General features: G+C 37.4%; 1 protein-coding gene across 1 annotated transcript in view; it reads left to right on the top strand.

Moving 5' to 3' along the window:
• Nucleotides 1-19,393, top strand: part of clip1a (CAP-GLY domain containing linker protein 1a) — a 146,006-nt gene that overhangs the window by 68,069 nt on the left and 58,544 nt on the right. The window contains exons 10-16 of the mRNA XM_087999795.1: nt 3,328-4,272; nt 6,368-6,484; nt 7,141-7,198; nt 14,182-14,265; nt 16,225-16,381; nt 16,730-16,895; nt 18,376-18,591. Coding sequence (XP_087855921.1) covers nt 3,328-4,272; nt 6,368-6,484; nt 7,141-7,198; nt 14,182-14,265; nt 16,225-16,381; nt 16,730-16,895; nt 18,376-18,591 — 1,743 coding nt within the window. The remainder of the gene's footprint in view (nt 1-3,327; nt 4,273-6,367; nt 6,485-7,140; nt 7,199-14,181; nt 14,266-16,224; nt 16,382-16,729; nt 16,896-18,375; nt 18,592-19,393) is intronic.

The raw sequence follows: 19,393 nt of genomic DNA, 5'->3' as shown, positions 1-19,393 counted from the left end.
GGAGCCTTCGTTTCATTCTCAGGATATCAACAAGGGAGTTCTTGTGGACAGTGTCCTCAGCCACCTATCTTCATCTGCTTCACAAAAGAGCTTCCTCCCTCATGATTTGTGTGCAAAGGCTGTAGTATTTGCTCTTTACAAAAAGCACTGCAATAACTTGATAAGCTGCTTTCAACAGCAACTCCTAAACCCGCAACCTGTATTGTTTAGAAGGACAGAGAAAGTAAATCACTATTCCTCCTCCATTATTGGACCAAAACTTTGGAGCACCCTACCTAACAGCATTGGAAGCATTTAGAATAGACTACAGTGGTTCAAAGATGTGGCTGACCACCACCACCTGCAAAAAAAATTAAAGATCGTCATTAAATACTGGCTTCGTCATTGAAGTCCACACCCCAAGAACAAATAAAAAGATTTTTACTTTCCTCTCCATTAGTCATCGTGTCTTCGACTGTACATATAAAAGGCTCTGAATCTTTCTCCAGGAATCTTTTACATTAAGATGCTTCTGAAAGGACCTACCTCTTTAACCATTAGTCATATGTCCTAACATCTCCTGGGACATCATCAGTGTTTATCTGATTGTACTCCTTGAAGACCTTTGGGATGCTTCATTATCTTAAGTACAAGTTGTTATTGCTTTGAACTAGTCCAAGGAGTTTCTTGCATCGTGGTTGTTTTTCCGGTATACATTTTTTCTTTCTGACATGGGAATACCTATTTGGTTGCTTTGTTTTAACAGATGCACGGCTGCGAACCCACAAGCCACAGTTCTGCATTTTAAATAGAGCTCGTATTGGTTCAATAAAAGAGCAGTTCTGTAAGAGTTATCCATTTTTTTTCCGCCAGAAATATTGAAGAACCAAGTTATACCCATCTGCAGTTAGTCTTTTAGCAAAAAAGAATAGTTGTTGCAGTGCTGCACACTGGCTGAGAATTGATCCGGTTCTCAAATGTTGATTTGATTTAATTTGTGTGAACGCTTTGATAAAGGTCCAATGGTTAAAGCTTGTTTCAAAGTCCTACAATTAGCTTTGAGCTCAAACTTGAGAATGACAGAATATATACTGTTGTTCATTGTAGTAATGAAAAGCATTGTAAATAGTACTGCATAAGTATTTTGGCAGTACATGGCAAGTAGAAAATGTTTTACTAATTTTTTTGATAGCATTCACTATCAATGAGCTTGTGTTTTTAAAACAAACTCTAAAATCCCAAATGTTATTGAAACTGTATAATTGCCATAAATTCAGGTCAAAATGGAAACTCCTAATTTGTATATGCACAATGTTTGATATATTGATTTGTAATGTGACTGATGTACCACTTTCTTTTAAATGATTATGGATATACAAATTAAAGGAAGTGATCTTCGAATTCAGGACTCATCCATAGGATATAATGCTTAAACTCTATGATAGTCAACACTGACCATTTGTAGAGTATTCAGAAAATAGCAATGGTATTGTTTTAGGACTTCAAATTCCAAAATCTTTAACATTCATGAGCCAAGTAAAATGGGTATGACAAATCATTCAAATATTTGAAATGCTGAAAAGAAGAATAAATAATGTAAATGGAATCAGAATTTGTGAACTAAGAACATAGACCGAAGAGTAGGAGAATAAGAATTCTTACCTAAATTTGTAGCATTCCTGCATTTTAAATAGTTTGTGATACAAAACAATTAATATAATGTCAATTAATACATTAAAAGCTGAGTGATTATCTGATTTGAAGTAAGATTGGGATTATAATGCAGAGCATTAAGGAGTTTATCTTGATGGAAGTTAAGTGGGAAGTCTATATTGCCTTGAGAAATAGTCCTACCGAGTGGGTGCATGTACAGAAAATACCAAGTAGCTTTTAAAATAAAAATGAAAAAACTGTGGATTCTGGAAATCTGAAGCAAAAACAAATTGCTGGAAAGTCTCAGCAGTCTGGTAGCACCTGCCGAGAGAAATCAGAGTTAATGTTTCTGATCCAGTGACTCTTTAAAAATTACCAGATAACTTTTATTTTTCTGTGTTTACAGCAATATTGACATTAAAAAGATTGTGCTTGACTCTGTTTAGTATTGTCATGAACACAACAAATATATCAATTTATTTACACTGTATTCAGGAGTTTCTGTTTTCTACCTGAAACTACTATGATCTATCTTTGATTACTTTGAACATTTGCTCGTAGTAAGCAGATTATATAAATAGTGGCAAAAGACACAATATGTGGAAATTTATTTCTTTTATGCTCCCCATCTTTTCAGAAGGCAGTAACTGCCGCTAGGGTAACCATTCACTTTGTCTAAATGACCACGAACACCATCTACACTCCTGGATAGTGATGTCAAACTGTTAAGTCACAGAAATCGATACAGCCAAACCTGATTTTTATTTTGTCCCTCCCCCCTCCCCCGCAAGTCATCAGGCATCCACATTTTTCCTAGCTGGAGTTCCAAACAGTAACTTGAGGTGATGAATTTAAATGAACTGTACCAGACTATAGATACCAGGCCAGTTCTTTTCTTATTGTTTCTGCTAAGATCAACTAATTCAGAAAACAATGCAGCTATGACATTTATCTGAATTTTTTTAACCATATGTACCTATGGCTTTTGTTTACTATTTGTTGCACTGTTTTCCATATACTGTAGTATAGGTATGAAAAAAAAATGCAGAGGAGTTTTAAAAAAAAACTGTTCTCCTTTTTTAACTGTTCTGTTTTCTTGGAGCTAGTGATACACCTAAATTACAATTCCACAAGCATTGTATGTCCTCTGGTCCCCCTTGCTAGATGTCCATTATTCTTGTGTTGTCTTGATATTGAGTGTCAAGGTTAAAGAAAATTTCAGCAAATTCACATCATCCTGTCTCACACTTCACTGCACAGAGATGAGGATTAAGTACCAGTGTGACACCTCACTCCAATTTAGCTGTTGAATTGATGTGCCTTCACCATTCCCTAATACAGTACATTATCTTGGATCATAGGCAAATAATTCAGTCTGGTACTTGGCAGGTTTATATATCTGAGCATCATCTTATATGATTCCCACGCAGCCACTGGAAGAATGTCATAATTATTAATGGCTGTTCTATGTCAAAACAAAATGCACTCTTCTTGGTATGACTAAATATACAATTGGTGTATTTGAACTTTTAAATTGTTAGTAAAGATTTTGAAAGTCTTAGAGTAGTTTGCTTAGATATATTAGATACACAAATGTATCACAATTACAAGACTTAAGTATATTCTGAAGAAATATGAAAACATATTAAATGTATTTCACATTGTTATTTACACTTTCTTGGGGGAAATGCACAGGTAGCCACAGTGTCTGAGAAGTCAAGGATTATGGAGTTGGAAAAGGATCTTGTGTCACGCACAAAGGAAGTTGCAGAACTTCGACATAGACTAATGAGCACTGAAGGCTCAGGTAATGTGGATAGTACCTCTCCTCTCTTGGAAGAACTCAACAGTATGCGAGATAAGCTAACAACAATGAGTACAGAGCATAAAAATGAACTTGATGCACTCAAAGAAAAATTTGAAACCTCAGAAACAGCTCACCAAAAGATTGTTAGACAATTGCAAGCTGACAGTGGAAAAATATCCAAGGAGAATGAAATCCTGAAGTCCAAATTGGATCAAGCCAATATTGAAAATTCAGAGGTTATTAATCTGTGGAAATGTAAGTTGGAGTCTGCAATTGAATCTCATCAGCAAGCTATGGAAGAACTCAAGTTGTCTTTCAGTAAAGGAGCAGGTGCCCAAACTACAGAGCTCCTAGAGCTGAGAAGTACCTTAGAAATGCTTAAAACTGAGCATCAAATGGAACTTGAGAATATTAAAATTAAACAAGATTTTGAAAAGTCTAACTACCTAAAAAAGATGGAAGAACTAAAATCGCAACTATTAGCAGTTACTACAGAGAGTGAGAAAGGTACAGAAATTCTGAAGTCGCAACTGGAATCTGCTACAAATCAACACCTGGAAGAGATGGAAGAGACCTTGGCAAAGTTACAAAACACTCAATTGAAGGTAAAGGAACTGCAAGTGTTGCAGGATAAGTGTAATGAACAGGCCCAAATCATAGAAGCCCTAACAGCTAAAGTGACAATGGCTGAAGAAAAAGTGTTAGGATATGAATTGCTGCAAGAAGCTGAGTCTCAAGGTAAAGAGGAAATCAAAAGGCTTGAAGAGAAGCTTATGGTCTTTGAGTTACAAAGGAAAAGCAGTGAAGCTTTAAAACATTCTGAAGGTAGCAAGGTTTGTATAATTTTCCATCAATTTATTTTATTTTTCCATTTCTCATCCCCTTTTCAAATTATGAGCGCATTAATTATTTAATCACAAAGCAACCATAAAATTAATTAGCAGGGTGCTAGGAAGCTGTGGTAAGTTTTCTTTTCAGTTTAATATTTGTGAAATCTAAGAGGTTCTCTTGCAAATAAAAACTTTAATGTCCATTATCATCAAAAATAAAAAATAAGTTCAATACCACTGCTGACCATTTTCAGTTTGATTTATGAACTTCTGATTCTAGGTCATAAAAAAGACCTGTGATTCTTGCAACTCCAATCCATGATTTTAAAAGAATCAAGATTTTTTTTCCCCTTTGAATGATTTTGCCTCTTGCTTTTTACAAGGTCCAGTATTTTTGTCAAATGGATCTGGCTAGCAAAGTGTTACGAAATCAATCTGTACCATATTCTTAAGAATATTAAGTTGTGAAATTTCTATAGGAAGAAAATGAAGTGATCAATTTGCAAATGTTTTCAGGATTAATATCATGTCCACATGTTTCTACAGCCTGTGATTATCATGTGTAATAAATATTTTTGATATTGAAATGTAAGTTTTGAGCATATCTAGCATGTTATTGCATAACAGAAGTCAATTTTTCCAGAATCTGTACAGTGTAGGAATGGTATGGTATCATTGATGGTTTGCAAAGTATTTTGCTGTGATGTAGGCTGTTCTTTCTACTGATCCTTTTTATAAAGGAGTATTATTGAAATTTTCATATGATCTTTTAGCATGGGAAATACATTGCTCTCGTAAAGTACTGTATTTTTCACCTAGATGTTATAGGCTTGCTCTTAATGTTTGATTTAATTAAGCATTGAACTTTGTTCTTCGTATCCCTGTAATGACATAATTGATATCACATTTAATTTAGAAGCTGCATTTCTTTTTCTTTAAAAAAAACTGCTCATTTTGATAGCTGAATGTTTATTATAGGTATTGGCGCATGTATACATGTGGTAAATGCAATCTATTCCCAAATTGTCAACCATGACTACTGTAATATGGACACTTGAAATGCATGACCACTATTGTACATTTGAAGACTTTTTTCTTTATCTTTAGCCATGGCAATGTTTGAATATCTGCATATATTTTGCCTTTGAATTATTATTCAAAAATAATCTAAATGATATATAACAGTACATTATGGAATATGTTAAATATTGATTTCATTGTCTTATACAGACTAAAACTAAAAGTTGTCTTCATTTCAGTGTGCATTTTGCAGTTTTCAGAATAAACAAAACCACAGACACACATCTGTATTAGCTGAACAGAATAACTCATTTAGGTGAATTTTTATGTTAGTTAATATTTGACGATCAGCATTCAATTCTTACTACAGAATTGTTCAGTAAAGTAGAACATCAAGATATGAGTTGGCCTAAATTTGAAGGGATGAGGTATTTTCAGGTGCAGATTATTGTATTTTGAGTGAATAATTATGCTGCATTAGACTTTGACTGTTAGTGCCAAATTGTTTCATACCATGTATTTGTATGCTATTTATTGATTTATCTGCATTGTTAATTTTGATTAAAACAAATAACATTTTTACATTTCTATTAATTTATTCTGCTAAATTAAAGCTGCAATATTCAAAATAAGAAAAGTCAAATGTTTTACGGGAGGAATATTTAAACATAACTTTCACAGAAATCAGTCTTGAAAATTTACCCAGCTCTTAATTTCTTTGAGCAACCTACCTCATGCTTAAATAGTTACATAGGAGCTAACCAACCTGCCCCATCTACTATTAATACTGTAGAAGCTTAAAAATAGAAATTTGCAATCACAACAAATTCCACGCTGTACATCTCTACGACTCTAAATAATATATGTATTTCTGTGTTTTTGTTCATGTATTGTTTTGGTCATGTTTGGAAAATTCAAGTTGAACTGTGTTTAAAAATTTAAAAAAATTGTTTTGTCTATTGTAGCTTTAAATTTGTTTTTTTTTTCTCTTTTGAGTTTATTCTTGATTTCTGTTATTTCAGGACATTCATCTGTTTTGCTTTTTATTTTTTGCAATGAATTTGCATGCTTTTATTAGGTTACTGATTTGACCAAACAGCTTGAGGAACAAGCTCAGGCAGTTGTTAATTTGGAGAAAAACCTGGCTATAGTGAGTCAGGATAAACAAATTTTGGAACAGCAACTGCAATCCATGGTAAGTGGCTCATTGCACTTCATCTTCTGAGTGGCAAAGTCTGTTTGAGATAGAAATAAAGTACTGTTTATAGTATTTTTTAAAATAGGTGCCTTGTGAAATATGGGTTTTCATAAGCTGAAATCTTTCTACTGTTCGTCTTTTATCAAATAATTAGAACATTCAGTACTTGTTTAGTTACTGTTCGTGATGATGCTTGAGTGTTTACATTTGTTTACTGAAGCATACAAGCTAATGCCAATACTTTAGTAGTTGCTATTTTACATTAGTCTTTAACAGTGTTTGAGACTTCATTTTTGCAATTATAAATTTCCTGAATAGAAGTTATCGGAGTTATAAAAACCTGTTACGATAATACGTTGTTCTTTTTTTTCCCCTTCAAATGTAACGGCTGTGGTAAGTGGCACAAAGGTTTACTAACAAACGTATGTTGTCCAGATAAGCGACAAAAATGCTTCCTTGATATTCTCTGGTGCCTAAAAACGCGTTTGTTGTGATTATTGCAGCGTTCCTATATTTAATATTATTGTATGTGATTATTATATATTACTTGTTGAAAATCCTTTTATAATCTTGAGCATTGAGGGAGTACTATTAATTTTTTAACCTGGGATGAAATGACTTGAAACTTTTAAGAGTAGTGTGCTTACTTTCAGAAGGAAAAGCTTGACAGCACATCAGAGACACAGCAAAAACTACAGCAGACTATGCAAGGTCAGTTAAACTTATTCAAGTACAATAAAGGGTTTCCCTGCTTGAATTTACTGAGGGCATAAGACGTTTGCAGCAAAGATAATGGTTCAAGGAATTAAAGATAACGTGGTCAGATGAATAAAGAGATAGTTGGAGGACCAAAAGTGATTAGTTGGGTTGAATGAACATCTCTCAGCTGTAAAGATGTGACAACTTCCACACAAGTCTGTATTTGGATACTTGGTATGAGATGTTGAGAGTTAATAGCAAATAATCAAAATTTGCTCATGTCATTAGATTTTAAGATGCAGTTGATAGAAATGAAGATCACAAAAGACTTCAGGGTAATGCATGCTAGCAGGATGGTCAGAGAGATGGTGAATGAAGTTTGGGGTGGAAAATATGAATTTCTTCTGGGAAGAAAAAGGTAGGGTTGTGTGCAAAGTGTGATACCATTGTGGAAGGTGAATAGAAAGACTTTATGCATGCTGTGGTTCTGTTCGCCGAGCTGGAAGTTTTTGTTGCAAACGTTTCATCCCCTGGCTAGGCGACATCATCAGTGCTTGGGAGCCTCCTGCGAAGCGCTTCTTTGATGTTTCCTCCGGTGTTTATAGTGGTCTGTCCCTGCCGCTTCCGGTTGTCAGTTGCAGCTGTCCGCTGTAGTGGTTGGTATATTGGGTCCAGGTCGATGTGTTTGTTGGTGGAGTTTGTGGATGAATGCCATGCCTCTAGGAATTCCCTGGCTGTTCTCTGTCTGGCTTGCCCTATGATAGTAGTGTTGTCCCAGTCGAATTCATGTTGCTTGTTGTCTGCGTGTGTGGCTACTAAGGATAGCTGGTCGTGTCGTTTCGTGGCTAGTTGATGTTCATGTATGCGGATTGTTAGCTGTCTTCCTGTTTGTCCTATATAGTGTTTAGTGCAGTCCTTGCATGGTATTTTTTACACTACATTAGTTTTGCTCATGTTGGGTATCGGGTCCTTCGTTCTGGTGAGTTGTTGTCTGAGCGTGGCTGTTGGTTTGTGTGCCGTTATGAGTCCTAGGGGTCGCAGTAGTCTGGCTGTCAGTTCCGAGATGCTCCTGATGTATGGTAGTGTGGCTAGTCCTTTTGGTTGTGGTATGTCCTCGTTCCGTGGTCTTTCTCTTAGGCATCTGTTGATGAAGTTGCGCGGGTATCCGTTTTTGGCGAATACCTTGTATAGGTGTTCCTCTTCTTCTTTTTGCAGTTCTGGTGTACTGCAGTGTGTTGTGGCCCTTTTGAATAGTGTCCTGATGCAGCTTCGTTTGTGTGTGTTGAGGTGGTTACTTTCATAGTTTAGGACTTGGTCTGTGTGTGTGGCTTTCCTGTATACCCTTGTCGTGAATTCTCCGTTCGGTGTTCTCTGTACCATCACGTCTAGGAATGGGAGTTGGCTATCCTTTTCTTCTTCTCTCGTGCAACAAGCAACATGAATTCGACTGGGACAACACTACTATCATAGGGCAAGCCAGACAGAGAACAGCCAGGGAATTCCTAGAGGCATGGCATTCATCCACAAACTCCATCAACAAACACATCGACCTGGACCCAATATACCAACCACTACAGCGGACAGCTGAAACTGACAACTGGAAGCGGCAGGGACAGACCACTATAAACACCGGAGGAAACATCAAAGAAGCGCTTCGCAGGAGGCTCCCAAGCACTGATGATGTCGCCTAGCCAGGGGACGAAACGTTTGCAACAAAAACTTCCAGCTCGGCGGACAGAACCATAGCAACGAGCACCCGAGCTACAAATCTTCGCACAAACTTTGGACTTTATGCATCATAAACACAACTTTTTATTGCACTTGTAGCATAGTAAAGCTTCGCAAGGCACATCACAAAGCACTACCAAATAAAATTTGACACCAGAGCTGAAAAATGTGTTGCTGGAAAAGCACAACAGGTCCGGCAGCATCCAAGGAGCAGGAGAATTGACGTTTCGGGCATAAGCCCTTCTTCAGGAGTCTTTTTTTTTTGCTGGGGTAGAGCTGACTGCAGGGAATGTAGGTAGCGGTGCATGCTGCAAGCGTGGAGCGGAGGATCTGGAGGGAGATCTGTTGCTGGAGGCTTCGGATTTGTTGTAGGTACTGGTTGTCCTGGTTGGTTCCAAATTTTGTTGGTTTGAACGTAGTCCGGAGTCCATGCGGGGTCAGTCAGTTCCGTAGACAGGTGCTGAGGAAGGAGATGTGGCTGTGGTAGTGAGTCTGTTCGAGGACGTGGCCGAAGAGTTTCAGGGCAGCGGAGATGACCTGGGGGTGTGCAGTGAGAGAGGGACTCACTGAAATCCTTGTAGAGGGAGGAAGAGAGCTTCTTCAAGGAAGGCATCCTTGCAAGAGGAATCGCAGTAGGTTAAAATCAACTCTGAGAAAGTGAGGACTGCAGATGCTGGAGATCAGAGGTGAAAAATGTGTTGCTGGAAAAACGCAGCAGGTCAGGCAGCATCCAAGGAGCAGGAGAATCGACGTTTCGGGCATCAGACCATGTTGTCAGGGCAGATGACCAAAACCTTGCTCAGTGAGCTAAGTTATAAGCAGTGCCTTAAAAGAAGAAAGAGGAATGAAGACTAGAGGAGGGAGTTTGAGTGTAGGGCTTTGGCCGCTGAAGGTGGAGGCAAGTTGAGTCGAGGCATTCAGAAGGAAATAGGATTATTATCTGTAAAGGAAATTGTAGGGAGGAGCTAGAGAATAGTTGTAGTGAATTGCTCATTTGGACAATCGGTTGAATGTCATTCTGTACTATAACAATTAAGATTCTATAAAGCATTGGGAGGGTAGAATTTAAGAAGCCAGCTAAGAGTGCATTGAGATAATGAAGCCTAATGATTGTTAGTGCATAGTTGAGAACTTTAGGGACCACTGAGAATGAGGCAATTAGAATTGGGCATGTCAGAGGTGGGAATAGGTGGCCTCAATGGCACGGCTACATGATCAGCAGCTCATCTTGAGGTCAGATATGTAATGAAGATTGCAAAGTCTGTTTCAGCCTCTGGCAGTTACCTGGGAGAAATATGGAGCTGCTGGCAAGGGAGTAAAGCTTGTCATGCTGACCAAACCAATGGCTTGGTTCTTTTGTAATGAAGGTGTAGGTGCATACCTTTGAGAGAGGAAGCTGGCCAGGACTGACTGAAAGCACAGTGTGCTGAACATTTAAAAAATGTAACATTTGGTTGATACAAATAGCTGGTGCTGTGTTGCCATGGTACAAAAGAAAATTCAAATTCGACCGATCAAAATCCAATCATATTTGAATTTAGTGTTTTGATGACATAAAACCAATGAAATGATCAGTCGTTTGGGGTATAAAACTTGACATTTTGAACAATTAGGGGAGAACTGCTAAGAGCACCAACAAAATAGATGGTTAGCTGAATAGTTCTCTGAAATGTACTCATCCATAAGAAAAATTGTGCAGCAGAAGACCAAAGAAGAGACAACCCAGAAAAATAGGAAAATCTCCAAAGGAGAATCAACAAAGCTGACTGGTTTTGAAACATGATTAAGTTTTTTGTAAATCTTAATCGGAGTTGTTTTATCAGATCAGTATTGTAGAGTGGAAGGTAAAAGATAGGTTTAAGAGAAAGGACTAAATAATTATGGACTTAAACAATAAAATTGTTGATTTTTACTTTAGTGAAATCTGGAATAGTTCTTTGCCTCTCAAAATTTAATGGATTGTGGCGCGAGGTGAACTTGTCTCTGCGTCAGGTTTAAATTAGCAGAGGGTTTTACCCCATGTCGTAACACTTCCCAATATGTAGTTTGAAAATTTTGCTCAATCATTGCTTTATATTTGATGAACAGTCAGACAGTTTAGAGACAGTGGAGGTGCCAAGAGGGGTGGTGATGAGATAGAGCTTTACGTTATCATTATGCATGTGGAAATTCATGTGTTTTCAGATGATATTGTGTGAGATTAGAAAGAAGGAAAATCTCTCGAGTGCAAACTAGGGCTAGGGTGAAGCTGGTTTTGGGGTGGGGGGGTGATCTTAGAGGCCTGGCTAAGGAGGAGCGTGTCAGAAGCAGCTAACTAGAAGACTTGTTTTTAGTGACCAAGAAATCCAAGAGCTTCTGCACATTGTTGGAGGAAAAAAAACCAAAGAAAACAAGGAAAATTTACAGCCCAGGAACAGGCCCTTCGGCCCTCCAAGCCTGAGCCGATCCAAATGTACTGTCTAAACAAGTCAGTCAATTCCTAAGCATCTATATCCCTCTGCTCCCCACCTGCTCATGCATCTGTCCAGATGAATCTTAAGTTAATCTAACGTGCCTGCCTCTACCACCTCTGCTGGCAACACATTCCAAATGCCCACCACTCTGTGTGAAGTACTTGCTGCGTGTATGCCCTTAAACGTTCCACCTCTCACCTTGAAAGCATGATCTCTCGTTATTGAATCCTTCACCCTGGGAAAAAGCTTATCTTTATCCACCCTGTCGATACCTTTCATGATTTTGTAAACCTCAATCAGGTCCCCCCTCAATCTCCTTTTTTTCTAATGAAAATAAACCTAACCTATTCAACCTCTCTTCATAGCTAGCACCTTCCATACCAGGCAATATCCTTGTAAACCTTCTCTGCACCCTATCCAAAGCGTCCACATCCTTTTGGTAATGTGGTGACCAGAACTGTACACAGTATTCTAAAAGCAGCCGAACCAATGTCTTGTACAATTTTAACATGACTTGCCAGCTCTTGTAGTCAATACCCCATCCAATGAAGGCAAGCATACTATATGTCTTCTTGACCATTCTATCCACCTGTGCAGCAACCTTCAGGGTACAATGGACCTGCACTCCCAGATTTCTCTGCTCATCAACCTTTCCCAAGGCTCTTTTGTTCATTGTATAATTCGCTCTAGAATTAAACTTGCCTAAATGCATCACCTCACATTTGTCTGGATTGAAAGGTTTAAGAAGATCGTAGTGGAGAAAAGAAGTTAGGGGTTACTTTCACCTTCCGTAATGATGTTTGCATGCTGAACTATTTTGGCAGAAGAGGATAGTATCTCATAGTATTTGTATTCCAGCTGGGTCTGAAAGGCTAACCCAGTTGTCCATTATATCAGTCTTTCTCCTTTTGATTTGCGGGAGCACAGATGAGGATCATCCCAGAATAATAACCAGGATATGACATTGGTTTTCATAGTGACAAGGGCATGAGAGAGAGAAATAATATAACTGAGCAGATTGGTGCCGAGTGAAATGATATGATGAATGAAATTTGGAATTTTGAACATGCAGTTGCAATTGTACTTGGAAAGCATTGTTTTACAAGAATAAATGCAGTTGTAACAAGGTTGGTCTGGGTAGTAAGTGACATAAGGAAGTGATCAGAGTTGGCCTTAAGTTACATAAATCATTAGCAGATAGCCTATTTAAAAGAATCTAAAGCCACTAAAGTGAAAATAGAATAATTGCTTCATGTCGAGATATGAAACAAAGTCGAAGTTGAACATTTCTGATTTTGCTTCAGCTGATGTTATGATATTGTTTGCAGTTTTGGACACCTTTGTGGGAAAGATGTAAAAGCAATAGAAAAGGTCTGCTGTGTTCAAGAGGATGTTACCTGGAATGAATAGTTGCATTTATAAAGAGAAACTTGAAAATTTATTGTTTTTTTAAATGTACTGAAAAGGTGAAGGTCTCCTTCATCGAGATTTTCATGTTTCTGAAGGATTGTGATCAAGTTTGTTGAGGTTTGTGTGGCTTTAACAAAATGGAGCAGAAAGAATCAGTGATAATTTGAAAACCCTATTGTTACGACACTGGGTAAACTCCTCTGCTAATTTAAACCAGCAATACAGATAAGGTTCGCCCCTTGCTTAATCTGTTAAAATTCAAGAGGCAAAGAACTATCCCAAAAGTCCCTATTTAAAGTAACAATTAACAACTTTTTTTTAGTCTAACAGAGAATATTAACTAACAGTTACTTAGAATTCCTTTCTCTCAAACCTACCTTTTACCTCCCCCCTTACAATACTAGTCCGATTTTTGTTTTAAATCCCAATTGCGATTTACAGAAAAATAATCACTTTTCAAAGCCAATCAGCTTTGCTGAGTTTCCTCTGTAGATTCTCTCTCCAAATCAGTTTCAATGTTTTTTCTGTGCAAACTCCTTCTCCAGACATGTACCTCTCAGAGTTCTTAATAGCAGCCTATATCTTTTGGTCATTTGACAGTTCTCTTTGCTATTCTGGCTAACTATTCAAAAGGTCTGATATTTATACCCCAAAACAACAGATCATTTCATTGGTTTTAATATTATCAAAATACTAAATTCAAACTTAATTGGAGTTTGGTTTGTTGGTGCATAATTTAAATGATTGGCCGAATCTGAATTTGTTTTTGTCTCATGGCAACCCAGCTATACTAGCTGTTTCAACCAAATGTTACATCGTTACCTTGTACCCCAACACCTTTATAAAGGGGCGGGTGAGAATTCTGCGCCACAAATCATTTTTGAAATACAGCACATAAATTCTTAAGAAAACTAGATAGTGATTTGAAAGGATTGTTGACTGTAGTAGATAAGCCAGCATGTTAGACATTTCCACTTTTGCTGGTTTCTAGGGCCTTTGTTACTTATTTGTGATTCTTCTTTTGGGAGTAGGAAATAGATTGGAATCCGGTTGCTGATCATTAACCAGTAGCTGCTTCTTGAAATGTGTGGGCATTAATATAATGTTTGACTCATTCTGGGAGGAATCATTGCAATTGGCCATCCTGCCAATCTTAGTTGTGTAGGTTTACACATGAAGATGGCCAGTTGAGGGAGGTGTTTGCACCCAAAGAGCTATCCTCCAGCATGAGCAATTGAAGTGTTTGGAAACCTGATGTGGTTGAAAAAATTGAATACCTTTGAAAGGATAATAGCCATTCCTAAATGCCTGGGGCATAAATAGTTATTAGTATTTTTAATGATTTTATCCCATGGTCTTAAGTAAACTAAAATATGTTCTTAATGTTTCATTTTCATAATTTAGAGACGCTTGTCGAATTGAATGTGAAAGAAGAACAGAACATATCACTATCTTCTGAATTATTAGAGCTAAAATCTCAGCTTGCTGGTGAGCATTTTGTGAATTCATAAAGCTGATTTTCAAATAAGTTTTCGTTTTCTTTTTCTTGTGTAAAGTGTAAAAAAGAATTTGCCCATCAAGGAAGGCATTAACTAAGCTGACCTATGTTTCAAGGATCGTGAAACCATTCACCACTATCAATCATTATCTTCTCTGCTTTTAATTGGCAGAACCTTTTGAGAGTTCAATTATGTTTCCATTTCCCCAGATCCAATTTACAGCTACTGGACTGCTTCATTCAAGCATCCCAACTCTGAATCTTGTCCATGTGCCTAAATGACTGAATATGTTAATTCATTGTAGGAGTAATCACCCAGCCTTGCTATCAGTTCAAGGTTAAACCACTGCACAATCCACCATGCTGTATGTGGTACTATTGGGGAACCTCATATTAATGGGAAATTGAAATTATTTGCCTCATTTCATCTTGACAAATGGGAGTGGGGAATAGAAGACTCAAGTATTTTATCAGGAAGAGGCAAACATAAATTCTGAAAAGGAGGGAGAATGGAAATGGAAGGAGGGAGAAGAGGCATGTTTAAGATGCTTTTGAAATGAGGAGATTCCAAGATTCAGAGGGTCGTAGCATAATGACTTAGTTACCACTGAAAATAAGGAAGAAGAGATGGCTGGGGAACCCACCAAGGTGAGACAGAATATAGGGCATTGAAGGATTTTAAATGAGCTCGGCAGTTTATTAATCTAATCGGTCACTGAGACCAGAGCAGTTTAGCCGATGACTGAGGAAACAGTCAGTGACTTCAAATGTTGAGGAGGCAGTGGAAATGTTTGAGGAGAATTTTGTTTTCAAAGGGTCAATTTCCACAATCGTCTTTTTAGGAGACCCAGCCTGTTCAGCCTCTCCCGATAGCTCAAATCCTGCAACCCTGGCAACATCCTTGTAAATCTTTTCTGAACCCTTTCAAGTTTCACAACATCTTTCCGATAGGAAGGAGACCAGAATTGCAACAGTGGCCTAACCAATGTCCTATACAGCCGCAACATGACCTCTCAACTCCTGTACTCAATACTCTGACCAATAAAGAAAAGCATACCAAACGCCGCCTTCACTATCCTATCCACCTGCGACTCTACTTTCAAGGAGCTATGAACCTGCACTCCAAGGTCTCTTTGTTCAGCAACACTCCCTCGGGCCTTACCATTAAGTGTACAAGTCCTGCTAAGATTTGTTTTCCCAAAATGCAGCACCTCGCACTTATCTGAATTAAACTCCATCTGCCACTTCTCAGCCAATTGGCCCATCTGGTCCAGATCCTGTTGTGATCTGAGGTACCTTCTTCACTGTCCAATACACCTCCAATTTTGGTGTCACCTGCAAACTTACTAACTTTACCTCTTATGCTCAAATCCAAATCATTTATGTAAATGATAGAAAGTAGAGGGCCCAGCACAGATCCATGTGGCACTCCACTGGTCATAGGCCTCCAGTCTGAAAAACAGCTCTCCACCACTACCCTTTGTCTTCTATCTTTGAGCCAGTTCTGTATCCAAATAGCTAGTTCTCCCTGTATTCCATGAGATCTAACCTTGCCAATCAGTCTCCCATGGGGAACCTTGTCGAGCACTTTACTGAAGTCCATATCGATCACATCTACTGCTCTGCCCTCATCAATCATCTTTGTTACTACTTCAAAAAACTCAATCAAGTTTGTGAGGCATGCTTTCCTACTCAGAAAGCCATGTTGATTATCCCGAATCAGTCCTTGCCTTTCCAAATACATGTACATCCTGTCCCTCAGGATTCCCTCAACAACTTGCCCACCACCGAAGTCAGGCTCACCGATCTATAGTTCCCTGGCTTGTTGAGCCTCTTTTGAGATATTTTGAAGTTTGAAAGATTTTTATGACACTCTTTGCAGCACTTTCATGCTTTGCTTTATTTTTTGCTGTTGATACTATTTTGTTGTTGGTTTCTACTTCTATCAGCTCTGGAAAGAAAAATGAAAGTTGAAGAGGAAAGGGCAGAGCAGCTCGTTCAAGATAAATCCAAACTTGAGAATACCGTCTCTGAAATGATGAAGTCTTCAGGAGATAACTCTGCACAGCTGACAAAGATGAATGAAGAGTTGAAAGAGAAAGAAAGGTACTTTGTTAAAAATTACTTGTGTGCAGTTATTAAATGTTTGTTATTGAAAAAATTATTTACTTATTATTTGACAAGTCTAAAACTGATTTTTGTCTCAATGTATTTTTAAAGATACAGAGAAATTGGTTAACAATCAGTAAGTTTTCTTTCAGATGTTAGAATGTAGGCTAATGAAAGACAGTACAATGAATCCTGTTTGCATGCAAGTTGCAGTGGACAAACTATACACTTCCACACTGTACGGGTTCTATGATTTAATGATTTCATATTATTTGTGGTATTTCTTTTTTTTTGTTTTTCTTTCTCTATATATTTAAAGATTAAGTAATAGCTTTCTTTCTTTAGGAAACAAGAGGAATTACAAGCTCTGTATCATCAATCCAATGATAAGATTGCTAGTTTACAGGAAAATTTGGAGCAACTCACATGTAAATCAGAACGGACTCAGCAGGAGGAGCAGCAGAAACATCAGCTTGAGCTTAAAACAATGCTGGAAAAAATAACAGATCTGGTATGAACAACCATTCAGTCATTTTTTTTCCCCTCATGCTGGCTTTGATTAAACTTCTAATGACAAAGAAATTATTATGCCACCTTAAAAAAAAAAGCTTTGTACATGCAGCATTTTAAATATCTACTTAATACAAGTTAACAAATTTCAAATTTAGTTTATTGTTTTAATTGTATAATTAATTTTTAGAGGCAAGCAGTTCAGATTTATCATGTAAACATTGTTAAGCAGACAACCCAAACCATAACTTTGCGATTTGTTTTGGTAAATATACAGTGAAAATTACCTGGAACAAGCTAGCGAGGTTGACTACTAGGTTTTAAAACAGCAGAAATTTATTCATAAATTACACAATGGAACACAATAAAGAACCCCTACAGAACTCAGTCTCTCCAAACTAGACTTAATTGTGCGTTTCAGCATGTACACAAGAGTACCAATAAGCCAACCTCCTTTATAAAAAAAAAAGTAAAAATGGAACAAATGCTTACAGGTTGACGTTAGAAGAGCAGATAGAAAGAGAGAGTTTACCAGCCCGTTTCCACAGAGCTGAACTCCTAACTAGTTCTTGACTGAACTGCTCAGCTAGAGAGCTGATCACTCCCCTTTCAATATACAGGTCACTTCTAAAACATGACTGCTTTGGCCTGAAGTCTCATCCTTTTACATATAAACAAAAAGCCTTTCAAGATCCTTTTTCATCTCTGACCAAACTAGTCACCTCTGAGCCGAGAGAGTTTTATGATCCCTCTGAAAAAAATCAAGGACACAGTATCGTTGAGAAAAAAGGGACCAACTTTGTGACACATATAAATAAAAGACAATTCAATGCCTTGTGAATTCATGATTAATTTGATTGGAATATGACATTTTTGTGCTATTTTATATTTCATCTCAAATGTGCACTATTACAATTATTCTATTTTTATTTTAAATTGCCAAATTTATTTCTCAGTTTTACATTGAAATTTTCTGAACATTCTAAAATGGCATCTTAATTTCCTTCTGTACTGCCTTTTCCACTTCAAAAATAGATATTTGTGTAAATTCATAATTTCTTACATATGTAGATTAGATTAGATTAGATTAGATTACAGTGTGGAAACAGGCCCTTCGGCCCAACAAGTCCACACCGACCCGCCGAAGCGAAACCCACCCAAACCCCTACATTTACCCCTTACCTAACACTACGGGCAATTTAGTATAGCCAATTCACCTGACCCTGCACATCTTTTGGATGGTGGGAGGAAACCGGAGCACCCGGAGGAAACCCACGCAGAGACGGGGAGAATGTGCAAACTCCACACAGTCAGTCGCCTGAGGCAGGAATTGAACCCGGGTCTCTGGTGCTGTGAGGCAGCAGTGCTAACCACTGTGCCACCGTGCCGCCCGTATTTGGTGAAGCTTATACTGTTGTTTTGCTGTATTATTAATTGGATGAAAGTTGCAAGTTTGTTTTGATTTTGTTGAATTCCCACAGCAAACACAGGTGGAGACACACGGTGCACACAATAAAGAGCTGCAAATTATTCATGAGAAAGACCTTTCAGAAATAAAGGCAAAAAATGATACTCTCGTGAAGGAGCTCAAACAGAACCTAGAGAAAACCAAACAAGCACTGAATAGTTCCCAAGAGAAGAATAATGAAAGTGAAAAACTGATAGTAGAGTTGAAGCAGCAAGTGGAAGAGGTCCAGGTACTCCTGCAAATATTTGATTTCATTAGTGTCAGTTGTGAACATTTTTAAGAGCTGTACATTAACTATTTATTTTGCGGTGTGATTGTAAATAACTACAAGTTGATTTGTGATTTTAAATTAACTATAAGTTGTGACTTAATGTCTGTTTGGCTGCATCCAAGATGTTACTATGCTCTTTTATTTTAAAATAACTTTTTAAAAATCTTGTGTATTTTCTGATTTGCAACCATATTTCTAGAATATTTGTGGTTTCTTAGTCCAAGAATATTGTATTTGTGTGGTAAATTGTGACACTAAATGGAAATTAATTCTCTGTTTGAAGTTTTGAGACAATTTCTACTGTATGTTCTACATTTATGATTATGTGGCCTCTGAATCAATAACAAGTTACTCTCAAGCAGCGGACTGTCTTGAATCCTACATGATTTTACATCAGAACTACTTTGTTGTACCACTAAAGCACTGTCTAGACGTAAACAGTTATGTTAAAATAATTTACTTTAACTGAATTTCAGCAATTAAGTGTGAGAACCATAGTTAAATATTCACATCAATTGAGATACATAAACAAGGTGAGTTCTCAGGATTAGACTAAAGGTTCAGGCGGGCAATTAATTAAGAATTTAGCCAAATTTTCATTCTGATTTCACATAACCAAATCTACGTATTATCTAATCTAAACTTTGTGTGCCAGGAAACAACATAGATGTTTTATTTAACTTCATGGCTATATTAGATGCTACTTAAGATAGCAGTGTTTTCAGGCTTTGTTTAATATGCTACTTAAATCTATTTTTAT

The sequence above is a fragment of the Chiloscyllium plagiosum genome, unplaced genomic scaffold (genome assembly GCF_037043375.1).
Source record: "Chiloscyllium plagiosum isolate Xiang-an unplaced genomic scaffold, Cpla_swu_hap1 HiC_scaffold_24, whole genome shotgun sequence".
NCBI classification, from domain to species: Eukaryota; Metazoa; Chordata; class Chondrichthyes; order Orectolobiformes; family Hemiscylliidae; genus Chiloscyllium; species Chiloscyllium plagiosum.
The sequence above is the reverse complement of the archived record's forward strand: the minus strand, read 5'-3'. Positions and strand labels throughout refer to the sequence as shown.